This window comes from Apteryx mantelli, chromosome 4, assembly GCF_036417845.1.
Source record: "Apteryx mantelli isolate bAptMan1 chromosome 4, bAptMan1.hap1, whole genome shotgun sequence".
Taxonomy (NCBI): Eukaryota; Metazoa; Chordata; class Aves; order Apterygiformes; family Apterygidae; genus Apteryx; species Apteryx mantelli.
In genome coordinates, this window is record NC_089981.1 from 39098933 (window position 1) to 39114409 (window position 15477).

Sequence of the window (15477 nt, forward strand, 5' to 3'; positions counted from 1 at the left end):
GAAAAACTGTTTAATGTTTTTGCTTTACACTGTTCACAAAAACTGGATAAACTATGAAATTATAAATATGGAATATTTTATTTTACTCCTTCTTCAAACCAACCTCAGATCATTAGCAGAAGAAAAGCACTATAATTTGAAGTAGATTAGATGATCAGAGAGATTAGTTGGTAGACTCAGTCTTCCACTGGACAGATATCCTTCTTACAAATACTACTATTATAGCAAGAAACTTTTATTACAGCTTGGTCAGAAGACCAGTGACTGAAAGAACCCAATGTCTTTCAAGGCCCCCTCGGGCAGCACGAACATAACGTTATCAGGATGTGTGGGAAGCACATTACCCCATCCTACAGCTTGACAAAAAACAGCTCTCGAGTTGCCTCTGCTTGCATATTAGCATTGTTGTTGAGTGATGGTTCATTTAAAAGACCTTTCCCAAACTTCTCTTTATCATTATTGAGAAAGTAAATGCTTTGCTTAGCAAAGCTAAGGTGCAGAAACTTGCCGTGGTTCATTCTTTAAATTTCCTCCACTTGAGGCAAAAACTGCAGCTGATCTGCAGCCTCAGCTACAGGGAGTTGTCAGAACTAGTTGAATACTAGTGCAACAAGCTGCTACATCAGCTGTTTTTTCTGGACTGGTTTGCCAGCACTTCAGATCTCGTTCTTCACATTGCCTTTTTCTTTCTACCCAGGATAGAGTATTTTTTTCCTACTGTTTGATGGAGGGGAACACAGATTATGCAGAAATATGGTGTGCAGCATATTGCTGAACCTTCTAAGTCACAGAACAGAACACAGTATCCTCGCAGATTATCAGCGTGTTGAGTTTTGTAATCTATTCACATTTTTTTAACTATCAATTTGTACACAGGAAACCTATTTTGTAAAAAAAAAAAAATCACTTATTGACAGATGAACAGTTCTCAGACTCGTCTGAGCCATGTGGTTTGTTGCACAAAATACAGAAGCGACAAGAGTGGCAGGAAAGAACACTTTGGCGGGTATAGCTGTGGACAGTACACTTCAAGGCAGTGGGACTGGCTGACTGGCGTTTGAGCTGTCAGTTTGAGCTCTGGGTACAAAGGTTTGATAGCTGGCCAATGTTTCTCAAACATGGATAACATACCATTTTGACTGTAAATTCTATGCTTAGGACCCTGGCTGGGATTAGAAGATATGACACAAATCCCTTGAGTTTGCTATCCATTTTCAACTGGCTGAATTTGTATCTACATCATATCACCTTTTACAATGATAAGCCCACTTACATGTGAGGTAATTATCTTGCACTTTCTTTTCTTTTATTTCTTTTTGCCTAGTTTACATCTCTGTGTCATACTAAGTCCAGCCATTGTCTCCGCCGCGAGTCAGAAAATGTTTCCGTGGGTATAAGACTTCTTAGCTCTTTACACAACTTACTTCAGAAGGTTTGTGATTAACTGTGTTTAAAAAAGAAAGTGACCTTTCCTTTTTTTATATGTAAATTATTTTTATACTGCCTCCGTTTAGCCCCTCTACCTGCAGGAATGTTTTGTCTGTAACTGCTGCTGTTCAGGTCAAACAGCCTGAGCTGTGCAACACTCATGTCACAGACACACGGACACCTTCTACTCAAGCCAAAATCATCTGGCAGGAGCATTTATCAAAACTTATATTGCAGCGCTCGTCTGATCAGATAGCATCTCTTCTTTACAGACCCTGCTGTCCTGGTGAAACCCCCCCCTTCTTTCCAGAGGTTTTCAGAGTTCTAATAATCTCCAAAATATCCATTCTTGCAGTTCTCCCTAGTGAAATAATTACCCAGAACTGATCCTAACAAAACACAGAAAAGTTATAAAAAAAGATTTTGTTAATTTGGATCACTTATAAAAGGTGGGTAATTAAGGAAAGAGGCTGGATGAAAAGATCTTTCCTAATTTGGTCTTCTAGTGCTGACTTTTACATGCATAATTATATGTGATTAGGGAGCGCTCTTGCTGATGATTAAGTGCTGGCTATCTATTACGCCAAAAAGAGCAAATCTAGTAAACCAAGACTCCTGTCTGAAGCTCTGGACTGATGTTCCAGAAGCAACAGAGCTACAGCTTTGAAATCTAAGCTTTACATGTGCAAGAAGACTAGTATCTGGATAGAAACTGAGCAAAGCCTCATCAGAGACTTTAAAAGCAACTTAAAAAGTCCTTCTATGTAAATGTAGCCCCTGACTGCCAAAGATCAGGTGACGCATAACTCACAGGAAGGAAAAGGGTGATGGCTTTATCCAAGCACTCCAAGCCCCCTATATCATTTTACATAGTCCTTGCTGGGACTTTGAAATAAGAAAATCAGAAAGAGTGTTCTTTCAAGAAACTATGATAGAACAGTGTGCTTCCTTCCTTTCATGGGAAAGCGTGGATCTAAGACTGTAAGTTTCTTAAACAGAAATACAAAGATTCACTGCCTCTAGTATGAATTGGCAGTAACAACCGAGTCAACGCTAGGCCACAGGTTTATTCCACTGCAAGTCCTCAGTCCAAATCCTTGAAGGCACGTACAAGCCTGCACATCAGGACAGCTGGGTGTGCTATTTTCTGTTTGTGAAAGAAACTCATATACGTGAACATGTGCTCCATCGTGTCCTCTAGTCTCGATGATTTGGGGATTGGGACTTACAGGCTCACCATATTAATTTCTGCTTCATGCTGGGATACAATGGGGTGCATGCACAGAGAGACCAAGTTTCTGGGGCATGCTTAGAGTTCCCCTGCCTCATAGCATACACCCAGCTAATGATGCTGCTTTGTAAGATACCACATCAATATCATGTAATCCATAAAAAAGTAGAAAAAAAGAAACTTAATAATGTAATTTTTGGACACCTGTCCTTTTCAGGAAAGGTTAAACAGGATGTCTTTGAAATTATCTATTAGCTACGTAACAGCATAAGAGGGAGGATTTCAGTTTTTTAGAACATCAGCCAATCTGAATACGTCCGTACAGGACTCCATCAAGGCTAAAACTTGTGCTCCAGCATGTAACCATCCATACAGTTTAACTGTAGCGTGGTCCCTGGCACAACTTCCACTTATACCAACTACTGTTCTTCCAGACAGTACCCAGATATGTTTCAGGGGAAAAAAAGTGTTTGGGATAGTTCCTAAAGGCAGCCCGGAAAAGATCCTCCCTGATTTGGGAGGCAAGGTAAGAAAGCTTTCAGATACAATCTGGGCCAAGCCACTTGTCCCCTGAGGACAGAAAAGAGATCCTCCTCTGTTTTAGCTACTAGGAGAGATGTAGCGCCTCAACAGCGAGGCAAGTTCCATTTTGCAAGAAGGCAGATCAATTTTTCAGCAGTTGGACTAAATAGACTGTCTGGGAAAGCACTGTGCTAATTATAAAAGGGGATGATGGAAATGGGGAACAAATATGTTTTTACTGAATGCACAAGGCATTAAAAAGTAAGATTGTGTAATAAAGATAATTCTATGCTTCAGTAATCGCAGTCTGTTTAATAATTTTATTAACACAAATTTGACCTGTTCGGTAACTTCTGAAATTTAGAGGGCATGTTGGATAAGAAATGCAACAATTATTGCCTATAGCATCTGTGTAAGATTGAGCAGGTAAAAAGAAACAGGTATGGGAACTATACTATTACTGTAAAATCTGTCACTGTATTTTCAAGTTGCTGGAAAGTCAGGAGCAAGCTATACTGAACGTGTAAGCACTGATGTTCTGAGAAAGAAATCACAGCTTCGACGGTAGGTAGTGTCTGCTCCAGAGCACCAGTGACACTAGAGGTCAGCACGGGTGCATCTACATTAGCATTTCAGTCTGGGCCAGGAGTATGCTTTGCAAGTGCTGCAAACGGTGCCGTAGCCCACATGACAGAGCAGCCGCAGAGTTTGCAAATTAGAGTCTTCTTGGAGGAAACTAAATGAAAAGATGCTACTATGCTAACCTGTTGCTAATGGTTGCTCAGGCCACAGGCCCCGAGTAGACCTGCTCTGAAATAAACTGCCAAGACTCTCATGGTATCAACGCTAGGTCTCACCATCAACTGTTTCACTCTGCGGATTTGCTTCTATCCTGCTGCATTTACTAATTTACTATCCTGTATTTACTAATAGTGATCAGTCACTGACTGCATGTAAAAAGTATATAGAAAAGCATTGCTTTGTCAGCTGAGAAGTTTCAGTCTAGCTTCCATTACATGTAACCATATGCAAAGACAGTATTGTAAAGGACAACCTGACAAAATTGAAAACTACTTAAGAGCCAAATGAGCAAAAATATTGTGAGCATAAAGACACAGATGATGGTCGGTAATCATTTGAAAACACTTTGCCAGGTGTCTAAAAACCACCAAAACCCAAGCCTGCAAAAACTTAAAAGTATTTATAAAACTATGACAAACAAAGGCAAAATGCTCAACCTCATTTAGTGAAACAGCTTAAAAATAAAGAAAATTGATAGAAAATTGGGAAGCTGAGCAGTAAATATAAATTAGAAACAAAGTTTTGTAGAAAATTAGTAGGAGAAGAAAAAGGGCATTTGGAGAAGCTTGCGTGTTAAACTGAAAGGTAACTAAAAGATTTGGATTTGCAAAGGAAAAATTTTGATAAATCAAGTAAACTTGCTAAGAAATCAGCTGAAATATGAAGTACAAAGATTTGAAATGTCACATCTTCTCTTCACTCTTTGAATCAGACATGCTACAAATACTGATAACATGTACCCACAAGGCCACAGGATAGAAAAATGCATGGAGGATGCGACCAAATGAAAAATCACCCCAAAGAGGATATTAAAAATGAGCATAGATCTCAAGGAAACGTACACGGAGAAGGCCAAGGCTTGAAGAAAAGGGAGAATTACTAAAAGACAGGCTGGGTTTGCCTTCATTTTAGTACCATTTGTAAAGTCTAAGAGCTCTTCAGGCACATAAATAGGGAAAGAACAAGGGAGAAATGAATAATACATAGTAAAGACAGAATGTAATTAAAGATAACTTGTAGCTTGAAAACTAAATGAATAGTTCACCTCAGTTATTGGCAACCAGGTAACAAATATCTCTGAATTCTGAAGGACATGGAGTACGTATAAAATCACAAATCCGATAGAAAGTCCTTTTGTAGAAAATCTCCCAAGTCAGAGTAATACCCTATGACGGAGGAAAAACAAATGGAAGTACCTATATTTAAGTAGGGTGAAGAAAATTATATTGTCCTTTGCTGGGGCAGTTGACAATGACATTGGACATTCATGGACAATAGATTTTTCTGTACTTCATTTCCCATTGGAAGGTATTACACATGAGTTTTTACTATTTTAAGAAGGACAATGAATTTTGATGAGGAGAATAAACCAGTAAAAGGAAAAGCCTTGCACTTTTATAGGCAGAAAAGTTTAACATAGCTATGTCATATAGTGTATTCTCTGCAGATGCAAACTCTTGCTGCCAAAGATTCAAGATGACTTGTAATTCTCTGAGCAGCATCAATAGCACTTACCTAATAAATCCTGTTAACATGTCTATTAACGGTAGTGCCTCACATTTGCATAGCTCTCAGTTGCCTTCAATTTTATACCTATCAAGCTTGTCCTGCACAGAATACTCTTCTACCCAGAGTATTTTGTCATGAAAACACAGTATTTTCACATATTTAGGAATAAAAAGAAACTTAACAATGGAGCTGGTTCATTAGTGAATAAAATAGGAAAACTGTCAATGCGGAAAGAAGAAATATATATATATTCTCTATTTGTTTGGGGAAAAAAACAAGATGGTGTATTAAGCTCATCTGAAGAAATACTTTCCATTCTAACAATAATTTTGGAGAGTATTAAAAGCTGACCACTAAAGCTATGCTTTTTAAAATGAGATGGTACAAAGATTTTGTATCTAGACTTTTTTAAAAGCAGGCAAAGGAACTTAGTGGAACGCTGATAATGACTTTATTTATCATTACTCTTTTTTCATTAGATCTTGGACTACTGAGGAAACTGAGACTGAAAGACTGAAAGAAAGCAGGTGCTGTGCCAGTACTGTTAAAGGCTAAATGAGACAACCTGGACAATTAAGAGCCTGTAAGCCTGGCATCAATCCTAGCAAAATAATGGAACAGTTCCTACAAGACTCAATTGATGAAGTATTATAGAAGGGATATAGAATTAATGCCACTCAACATGATTTTTTTTTTGGAAAGCAGGACTTGCCAAGCTAGCATGGTATCTTTGAGAAGATCACAGGAACCAGGTGCCTTTCTGTACTGCTTACTTCCACAGAATAGTCTGGATGGCAATGAAGTTTCCAGAAAATCCAACTTGTTTTAAGAGATGAGATTATACATCAGCATGACATGAAACACCTGCCCGCCAGTTTTACTGGGCATGTAGTGTTTAATTGTGGTTTGTTTTTTCCAAGAACTATTTCTCTTTCTTTCATTCATGGCATGCAAATGACAAGCTACTATTAAACACAATTATTCAAACTTAATAGCGAAGAGAAGCTGCTTGAAGAAATGCTCCTAAATCTCATTGATAGGAAAGAATTGTTACTGCCCTGCTGGTCTGAAAAAGGCTGAGTTTGAGATTCATTTCCTACACATTAAGATGATCTACTTTCTAAATCATTATCATAAGAAGTTCTGCTGCTTTGTAAAGTCTATGATGCAAATACTTGCAACTTCTACAAGTTTGTGATGTTTCTCAGCTGACATCCTTTTAACAGTCCCAGAAGACCTAATTTAATTTCTAATCATTTCACCATGCTTAACACATATTTTTCGAAATTATTTTTGCATCTGCAGTCAGAGGGAGTACTGACTGATTTTTTGCTTATAAAGTTCTCATCTTCCACTTCCATTGTTTTCTATGCAAGAAGGGAAAGAACTCTAATTCCATACAGCAATTCAGTGATGAGCTGCTTCCAGTCCATACCATATTTCAATAATAATATGGCATTCATTGTGGACTTCATATTCTTATCTCCAACCTCTATCACATTACACAGAGAAGTACTGTACCTCATTTGTGCCTTCTGGATGCAGGACCAAATGCCAGATTGTGCACGACAACCCACAAAACAAATATGTGAATGAAAAAGTTCATAGGTATTATAGAAAATGTGCCCATTTTGTATTTATCTAATTATATTTTCTTCTCCTTTGGAGTGGAAAAATGGAATATTTAAAGACTTTAGTCTAGTGCTAACATTATTATTCACAATATACAATATACATATAGAAAAACAGCCTGAAAACCAGTAAGATGCAATAGGCATAAACTAGAATAAAAGCTCTGTTGTTTTGCCAAACACATGGTATAAGTTTGCATAGTTTCATGTCACAAAGTCTGTAAGATGTTTCAGTTGATATTCTTTTAACACCTCCAGCTGTGGTAATCCTTTTGCTATGCTTGCAACAATTTCTTCTTAATTTTCATTTTCCTTAGAATGATCAAAGAATTACTTTTTTGCTTGAAAACAATCTTGTCATATCCTAAAACAATCGTGTCATATACTGAATTTTCTTACTATAGTATTTCTTGAAAATATCTTTAAGGATTTGTGACAACCAGATTTGATTACCTTCTTTTTCCAAAACCACTCTATTTATCTAAAGAAGACACGAAACTCTTTTGTACTTTAGAACTCCACTTAATGCCTCTCCCCAGTATTTTCTTCAGATTTGGACACAAATGCTCAGCTCAGATTTAATGCACAGTTGCAATCCTAGACTCAAGAGAGGTGTTTGTGATGACTTACTTTATCTAGGCCTACATCTTTCTGAAGAAGCAAAAACAAGGTTTTATTGAGGGATCTTCAAAACAGTTCACATGTGGCTCTTCAGTAGCTCATGTTCCATACTTTCCGACCAAATTCTTATTCATTTTCCATAATGTCTCCAACAAATGAAATCACACTAGAACTCCAACTCATTATTCTCTTTTTTTGTCTAGTTTTTGATAGCTGCACTGCTCCTAGGTTTGCCACTTCCACCCTCAGGATGACACTTCTCCACACCTTTGAATTCTGCTTTGTTTTCAAGCCTTTTGAAGAGCTACGCAACTATTATCTCTCTATGTTAGAGCATAAATCCATTCTCTCCAAATATTAGACTTGTTTTTGTCCCTTTTTCTATCTCAAAAGGCAAGTGGAAGAGGAAGTATAACATTTTCACACAGTGTTCAGTTATCCAGAATAGCGTCCCTAATGTCTCATGCACTCATTCTTTCATAAAGTTTTCATATCATAAAAGCTACCTTTTTGCCTCCTCCTTTGCTCATCCCTTAAATTCTATTCCAGTTCACCACAACTTCCTTTGTAACCAAGGAAATCAAAATAATCATCAAGTCTTTTAACTGTCTCCAGTTTCTTACTACTCTGGAGCTATTATCTTGTCCCTTGCCCTCTATTCCATTCTACCCTGTTTATACAGCGTGTATACCAAAAAATATATATATATACCTGTGAAGTTTATAATGACATACATAAAATAATAACGTTCGTGAATGAATGATACTATGCATAAGTTATAATGTGTTGATGGGCGAGTGAAGAGTTAACAGGACTGAAGTTTGGCAAGTGCAAAGCTGTTGAACAGAGGAGTTAACAGGACTGAAGTTTGTCAACTGATATGCAGAAGAACTGATACGCACATCACTTGTGCGCAAAGCTGTTGAACAGAGGACTTAACAGGACTAAAGTCGTCTACCAACCAATATGCGCAAGGATTGACATGCGCAAGGCTGCAGAATGGCAGCATTAACAAGACCGAAGGAGTCTGCCACCTGGAATCTGCACGGACCCCCGGGGAGGGAAGAAGCAATACGGAGGTGTTGTGGTCTTGCCTCGCTAGCAGGGTCCTCCCGAGCAGACAAACAAACAGTCCTGTGATCGCGAAACTCGCAAAAAGTCAGCAAAAGCAGTGTTTGCCCAGAGCCCCAGCCGTATAAAAAGAGACTTGGGAGCCAGGAGAGTTTGAGCAGGGACGGGAACGTGACCTGACCATCCTCTCCGGCTGGACAGTGAGTATTTCCCCCCCTCCCCTTTTCCTGGGACGCTGGGTTAAGGTAACTCCTCGAGGTTGAGAGCCCTCTCACTAGGAGAGTGAACCAGAAAGCTTTCAAGTAGGGATAAGCAGTGCTTCCAATTAATAACGCAGTAATCGACGGTTTCAGGTTATCCTTTCTAAATTAGTAACTGATGGTTTTGTGTTATCCTTTCTAAATTACTAATTGCATTATTTTAATGGATGTTACTAATCCAAGAACTTGTGTGAGGAAATAAACTTTTTTATTATTATTATTATTACATTACTGTCTCAGTCATTGCTACCGAACCTTCATAGCGTGACAGTGCAACATGTTATCTGTGCAGCCCCAGGAAGTTCTTAATCGATACCTCAGAAATCTCAAACATATCAACAGTTAATTTAAAACTGCGCACATTTTTGGAGAACATTAATTATACTCTTGGAGCTCATTTATAATGAGTTTTTAATTACAGAGGATGTCCTCATATCTTAATTCTTAAATGCAGAGAAAATATGAGATGTTAGATAATTCTTAAAATAACATGCTTCAATTTACATATTTTTTTCTTTTATTATACCAGAACTGTAAAGACTGCTTGCTTTACTTCAGTCTTCATTTACTTATGGCAGTACAAATGTATGATAAAGGAAAATTCTGTTTCCTTTGTCATTGTTAATGACAGCAAAGGCTGTCATTCCACTCATGCAGGCCTCCTCTAAAATTTAGTAGAGGGAATGTTACAGAGGGAACTGAGGGAACATTATTGCCATGAACAACCGTTTAATACAGTCCATGCCTATCTCAGTTTGGGAGATCACTGACCAGTTTTCCTTCCATTGTTTAATCAGCCATTCTCATCTACTGTAAGAAAATAAACTGCAGCGTAGTGCTTTACACAATGTCTGCATGCATTTGTCTGTAAGAGCTTTAGCATTACTTCACAGTACAGTCCGTCATGAGAAAGACTGTTTGCTTGGAGAGCATCCAGTAAAATCTGATCAATAAACCCATCTTTATTTTTTTTATTCAGCAGCTCAGCTTTATTTAATTCTCCAATTTCTAGTGTTGCACAAAAGCACTGCTGGATAATGCATTACAGTCCAGGCTGCCGTTTTGCTTATCCAGATACATTGCATTTGTCATTGTTAGAACTCAACAGCAACTTGATCTGTTTACCTGGTTTGCTTTCATTTGGTTTACACTGAACTTCTTCAACACAGTCTGCAGGAAACCATCCAATATGTCCCCGGGTACTGCCTTCCCAGAATCCGCCTTCACCAATGCTTAAAACTAAATACAGAAAGACATAGGCAGCATTAGGGTTTTTTCTCTTCCCATGTAAATATCAAGATTATTTACATAGTAGGTCGAATTAACATGTTGGTAAAAGCAAACACAGTACAATAACCCAAATTCTAGTTCCCTAAACACGGGCACAGAATAACCTGTAAATGTGACTCTTCCTGATTAGTCTTTGGATTCCTTTCCGAAATTCTTTTTGGTCAAAAGTTTCCTTGGCCCTTACATAATTCTTTCTATTTTCAGTGTTCTCATTCCTGCTTTCATCAAGGATAAATGCATGGTCATATTAAGACCAAAAATTTGTCTCGCCTGTTTGATTCGAGTTGAACTGCTGAGCCCACATAAAACTGAACCCACACTGAAACTGTTTTGTGTGTATACATACATATATTTAGTATCTATAGTATCTATATATAATATATATTTAATATCTTGAATGTTTTGTACTTCCTAAGGAAGCATGCTATTTTATTTAATGGTTAGCTCCAGAGATTTGAAATGTAGGTCAAGTAATATGAATATAATGGTGTGAGCATACAGCAAATACTTGAATATCCCAATAGGTGCGTTACACAATGTAGATGCCTTCTGAAATATTTCAGTGATTTTTCACAGTAGAAGATAATGACAATGGGGAGGAGAAAGATTTACCAACAGGAGAAAAAGGTGTATATTGCAGTTCTGACTACCTTGATATTATTCTTATGACTTAACAAGGATTGTGAAAAAAATTGGAAGAATAACAATGTGTGACTTTACTATTAAGCAATTGGAGGTGAATTACCATAATGAAAGCTTCCTAAACATTTTCTAAGTACTACGTTTAAATAAGTTTTATAGAAGTTCCTACAAATCACAGTATGTTCAATATATATTAAAAGAACATAAATGTACTATTATACATATTTAACATTAAAATAATGTGACATTATACATTTTAAAAAACATAGTTATCACTTCTGAAAAGGTTGACTGGGAATGTAGTTCAGCCATACACAGGTCCTCAGAGTACATCTGTATAAAACACAATGTTCAGTGCAGAGGTCCCTGAGCTACCAAAATTAAGCCAATGGACGCTGGAGCGGCAGAGCCCATCAGCTGTGCGCTAGCTGAGCCAGCGAAGCTAACAGGCCCTGCCGAAAATCAAGGCTAATTAGGCCAGGCACATCTCTCTGCTAACGTATCTGGTTTTCCAGACCTGGGATAATCTCTCTGCAGGGTATTGCAATATGTAGGCATAATCACTTGCTCAGAGCTACCTTGGTGATCTCCAAAGCAAGCACTCTTTGCACTGTTAAAACATACCTTACCAGGCTTTAAAATCACAGTCCCAGAGCCTGACTGCAATTGAATTCTGTAGCTGTGGCACAGCTGTGTCTCAGGGGCTTTGAATTTGAACTTTGTTTGCACTACGGTAGAGCAAGATGAAAATCAAATGTATGATAGGCCAAAAAATACCCCTGCTAATACAAAAGGAGTTGTAAGAAATCTGGCTTGACACACCAGGACCTGTAAAACTGCATTTGAAATTAAATGTTTGCCTACTTTGTCAATAATGCAATCCTAAACTATCTGTAATATTACTTACTAAGCTTATAATATTATTGTCATTACCTGTGATATTACTTACTATTACATACTAATGGATGTCTATTAACATAAATTTTTAACAGAAAAATGTTTTTAAAATTTTAAGTCCTTTACTATAGTAAATTTAGATGATTAATGAGTAAATTGAGATGATTTAGATTCTATGAACTGCATTTTTACAAGTTACTTTCAGTAAGAAGCACATGTTAAGCCTTGGCACACAAATCCATTATGGCAAAATCCTACACCTAGATGGGTCTCACAGTGCACAATTTATCAAGGACCTTTCCGACTTTATGTATATGAGCAAACTCATACCTGCCCAGGTGGTTACGGGATAATGGTGGAGGGCACTGAACACCAACTCTACAGTGACTGTTAAGCTGCATAAAAACTCTTTAGTATGTCTTTTCTTTTAGTCACCCAATACCTATTGATACTGTTTACCTAAGCAGAAGCTACTGCAGCTCTACATTTAAATGAGAGCAAAAAAGAAGAAACCAGATCTGTGCTCTAATGACATTTAAAAAATAAATAACATGTAAATCAAAGTGTTAATAAACACAAATCTGGGGCATAATTAATGAAAAACATGTTGATAAACTCCAGTTATTCTTGCAAATATTTAAAGCTTGTGCACAGTCACTCACAAAGTCAATCTGATTATTCAATGCTACATAAAAGAGAAGGTAATCACCAGCACCCAAAATATTCTTAAGAATGTACCCTCCATTCACAAAACAATAGAGTGCATTTCTTCATATATCAGATAAGGAAGTACTAAAACTTAGCTAATAACATATATAGACATTATAACCATTGTAGGACCTACTGTACATTGACTTAACTTAAAATAATAAAAGCAAGTCTGGGATCCCAGTCAGCTGAAAGAAATTGTGAAATGTGAGACAGTGAAAGACTCCTTTTGCAAGTAACTAGTTTTGCTGAGGAGAGTTTTGAGCACTGCATCTCAGTTCTGATTTCGCTCCTCAAACTGACAAGATAGGGAGAATATAGACTACTAAGCAATTGAGAAAGACTTCCCCGATTTAGTATTTTATTAATCTGTCAGATCTGCTATTTTGAAGCTCTGAATTACATAGGTATTCCAATGTCTAAAAAGCATTTGCACTGTAAGAAGGTATTTGGGTACTTCACACCCACAGAATAATTTGATGTGTTTATGGTAGTTGAAGATGATAAAACATCCAAATCAAGATGGGAAATGTGCTTTGTAAGCATATATGTGAGTTCAAGGTGAAAAGCAATTACTTCACAGCAAAAACACTCCCACTTTAGATCATTTTTACATGAATTATTAAAATGTTACCAATTACTAATAGCAGGAGCAAAGCAGAATTACACTTAGACCTGCCTCAAGACATAATGTCTATAGAAAAGAGGTAGGAGGAGAAATGAGGTATTACCAGAATGCAGATGGCCTTCACAATTCTGGTTCAAGCCTGTCTACACATCACATGTACAAATAAAATAATGGGACTTCTGGACTTACTGTCATGGAAATTATGGGCATTATGGGTTCCAAGAAAGGTGGGAAAAAGATGGAACTGCAAGAGGCACACGGATGACACAGGAGGCAAATGTGGAGAGGCCAGGAATAAAGTTGATGTATAGAGATTAATTGTTGATGAGATGCAGAATAAGTACATATGGCATAAGACTTAGAATGTAAAGGTTGAGGTGAAGATGTAAGTTCTGAACTAGTAAGAAATTTCATAAAATCTTTTTCATGCATCTCAGGTGGTGTTATTAATATGAAATTCTGCAGCAGGAGGCAAAACCATAATAATCTAAGTATCTATAAAAATGGGGCACATTTCATGTATTCCAATGTGGGTAACTGTGAGCTTACTAGATAAATCAAAATATAATTTATCTTTCCTACTCATGGATGCTTTTCAGAATGAGGCCTTAATTTCTGTCTTTTCCCTCTCACAACAGTGCTTAAGAGACATGCTATAATGGATAATTTGGTACCAGCAAGAGATTTTCCAATCAATATTTTCCCTTCTGAAGGGCATAACAATGGTAAATCAAAGGACGACTTTCCCAAAATTAATAATTAGGCTTTATCATTTGAAGTATTTTTTTCCTTTTTCTTTTAATAAAAAGAAAAGATGTGGTTGCTATGGCAAGAGCAGGCCAGAGTCTCTTTACACACAATATGAATTACAATAAGGAATCTGATGTTGTAAGAGTAAAAATAAGGCTCTAATAACATCCTGAAGCCTCATATGTCTTTCCACAACATAAGTATAGCTTAAAACACAAATTATGTTTAATTATATGAACAAAACTGCAAATCAAAATTGGACAATTACCAAACAATTGAATAACATGAAAATATGTATAAGCAGATGCCTAGCAGGACCTCATTTTTTAAATGTCTTGAAAGTATTATATTTAATATCAGCCAGAAGTCCCCCCCCAAAATTATATGTGTCACTTTAGTAGATGATGTTTTGTCTCTTGCAACTCTTGTAACTTCTAGGTTTTTTCTGCAATGCATATAACTAATTTAATATAATATACTCAGACAACTTAATTACTCAATATACTTTCAAAAATTCACTTTAATCAAAAAAAAAAATTATTTTTATTCATCCCCATTTCAACGTCCTTGATTATGCAATAATCAAGAAACAGGGTATAATAATGTATTTCCATCAGCTGATGTTGCATACTATTTCTAAATTTCTTGTAATAGTTTAGCATTGTAATTTCAATCAGTAAATTTTTCCAGGTGTCTTTATTTGCAAAAATTTCAGTGAAAATTGGAACTAAATACAGGCCACTGTTTTTATAGTTGTTAAAGGACATTATCTGAAACTTCTTTGTGTGAACTGCACTCTCAGTTCTTCTCTGAGAAAGGGGAAAAGAAGTAATGATACAAATTGGGAAAGACATCATCTTCTGAAAAAAGAACACTCCTATAAATTGGAGAAAAAAGAAAACAAACATAATACTAATAAAATTGAAAATATTTTGAAAAAATCTAGCAACTGAACTAGCCTACCCTGATGTAAGAACTGTCAGAGCTAAAAGCAAGTTATATCTGCTAATCAAGAGAAGCTGAAGATTTCAATACTTCTAGTGAGAGGTGGGGCTACGTAAACTGAAAGCCCTCTAAAACACACGGTAGAAAGTAGAAAATTTCAGAATTTCATTCTTAAGTTGAAAGGGAGAGTGATAAAGTATCCCTTCCATCAGAACTGCAATCAGAATACGTTACTTGATTTGATTCCGCCGTTCTGTTATTGATAACAAATGTCATCTCCCTAATGAAATATAAAGAGTTTTCATTTGTATTCTAGCTATCAGGGTTCAGTGCAAATACAAACTAGTTTTGTTTCTTGATGTAACAATCTATCTTCTGGATTTCCCTTTTCTAGTATATTAAACCACATTTTAAAGTTTCCAATGGACAGAGACCCAATTTCCCTGTCTCAGGACTATTTAATATTGTAATTTAGACTTTTCTCTTGTAGAAAAGTCTGCTGTTTAATGTAAAATTTCAAAATCATTAGGCCTTTGGAAGGAC

General features: G+C 36.7%; 1 protein-coding gene across 1 annotated transcript in view; it reads right to left on the reverse strand.

Moving 5' to 3' along the window:
- The window catches only part of SHANK2 (SH3 and multiple ankyrin repeat domains 2), a 328166-nt gene that overhangs the window by 191762 nt on the left and 120927 nt on the right, over positions 1 to 15477 (reverse strand). Inside the window, exon 13 of the mRNA XM_067296273.1 lies at positions 10200 to 10313. Coding sequence (XP_067152374.1) covers positions 10200 to 10313 — 114 coding nt within the window. The remainder of the gene's footprint in view (positions 1 to 10199; positions 10314 to 15477) is intronic.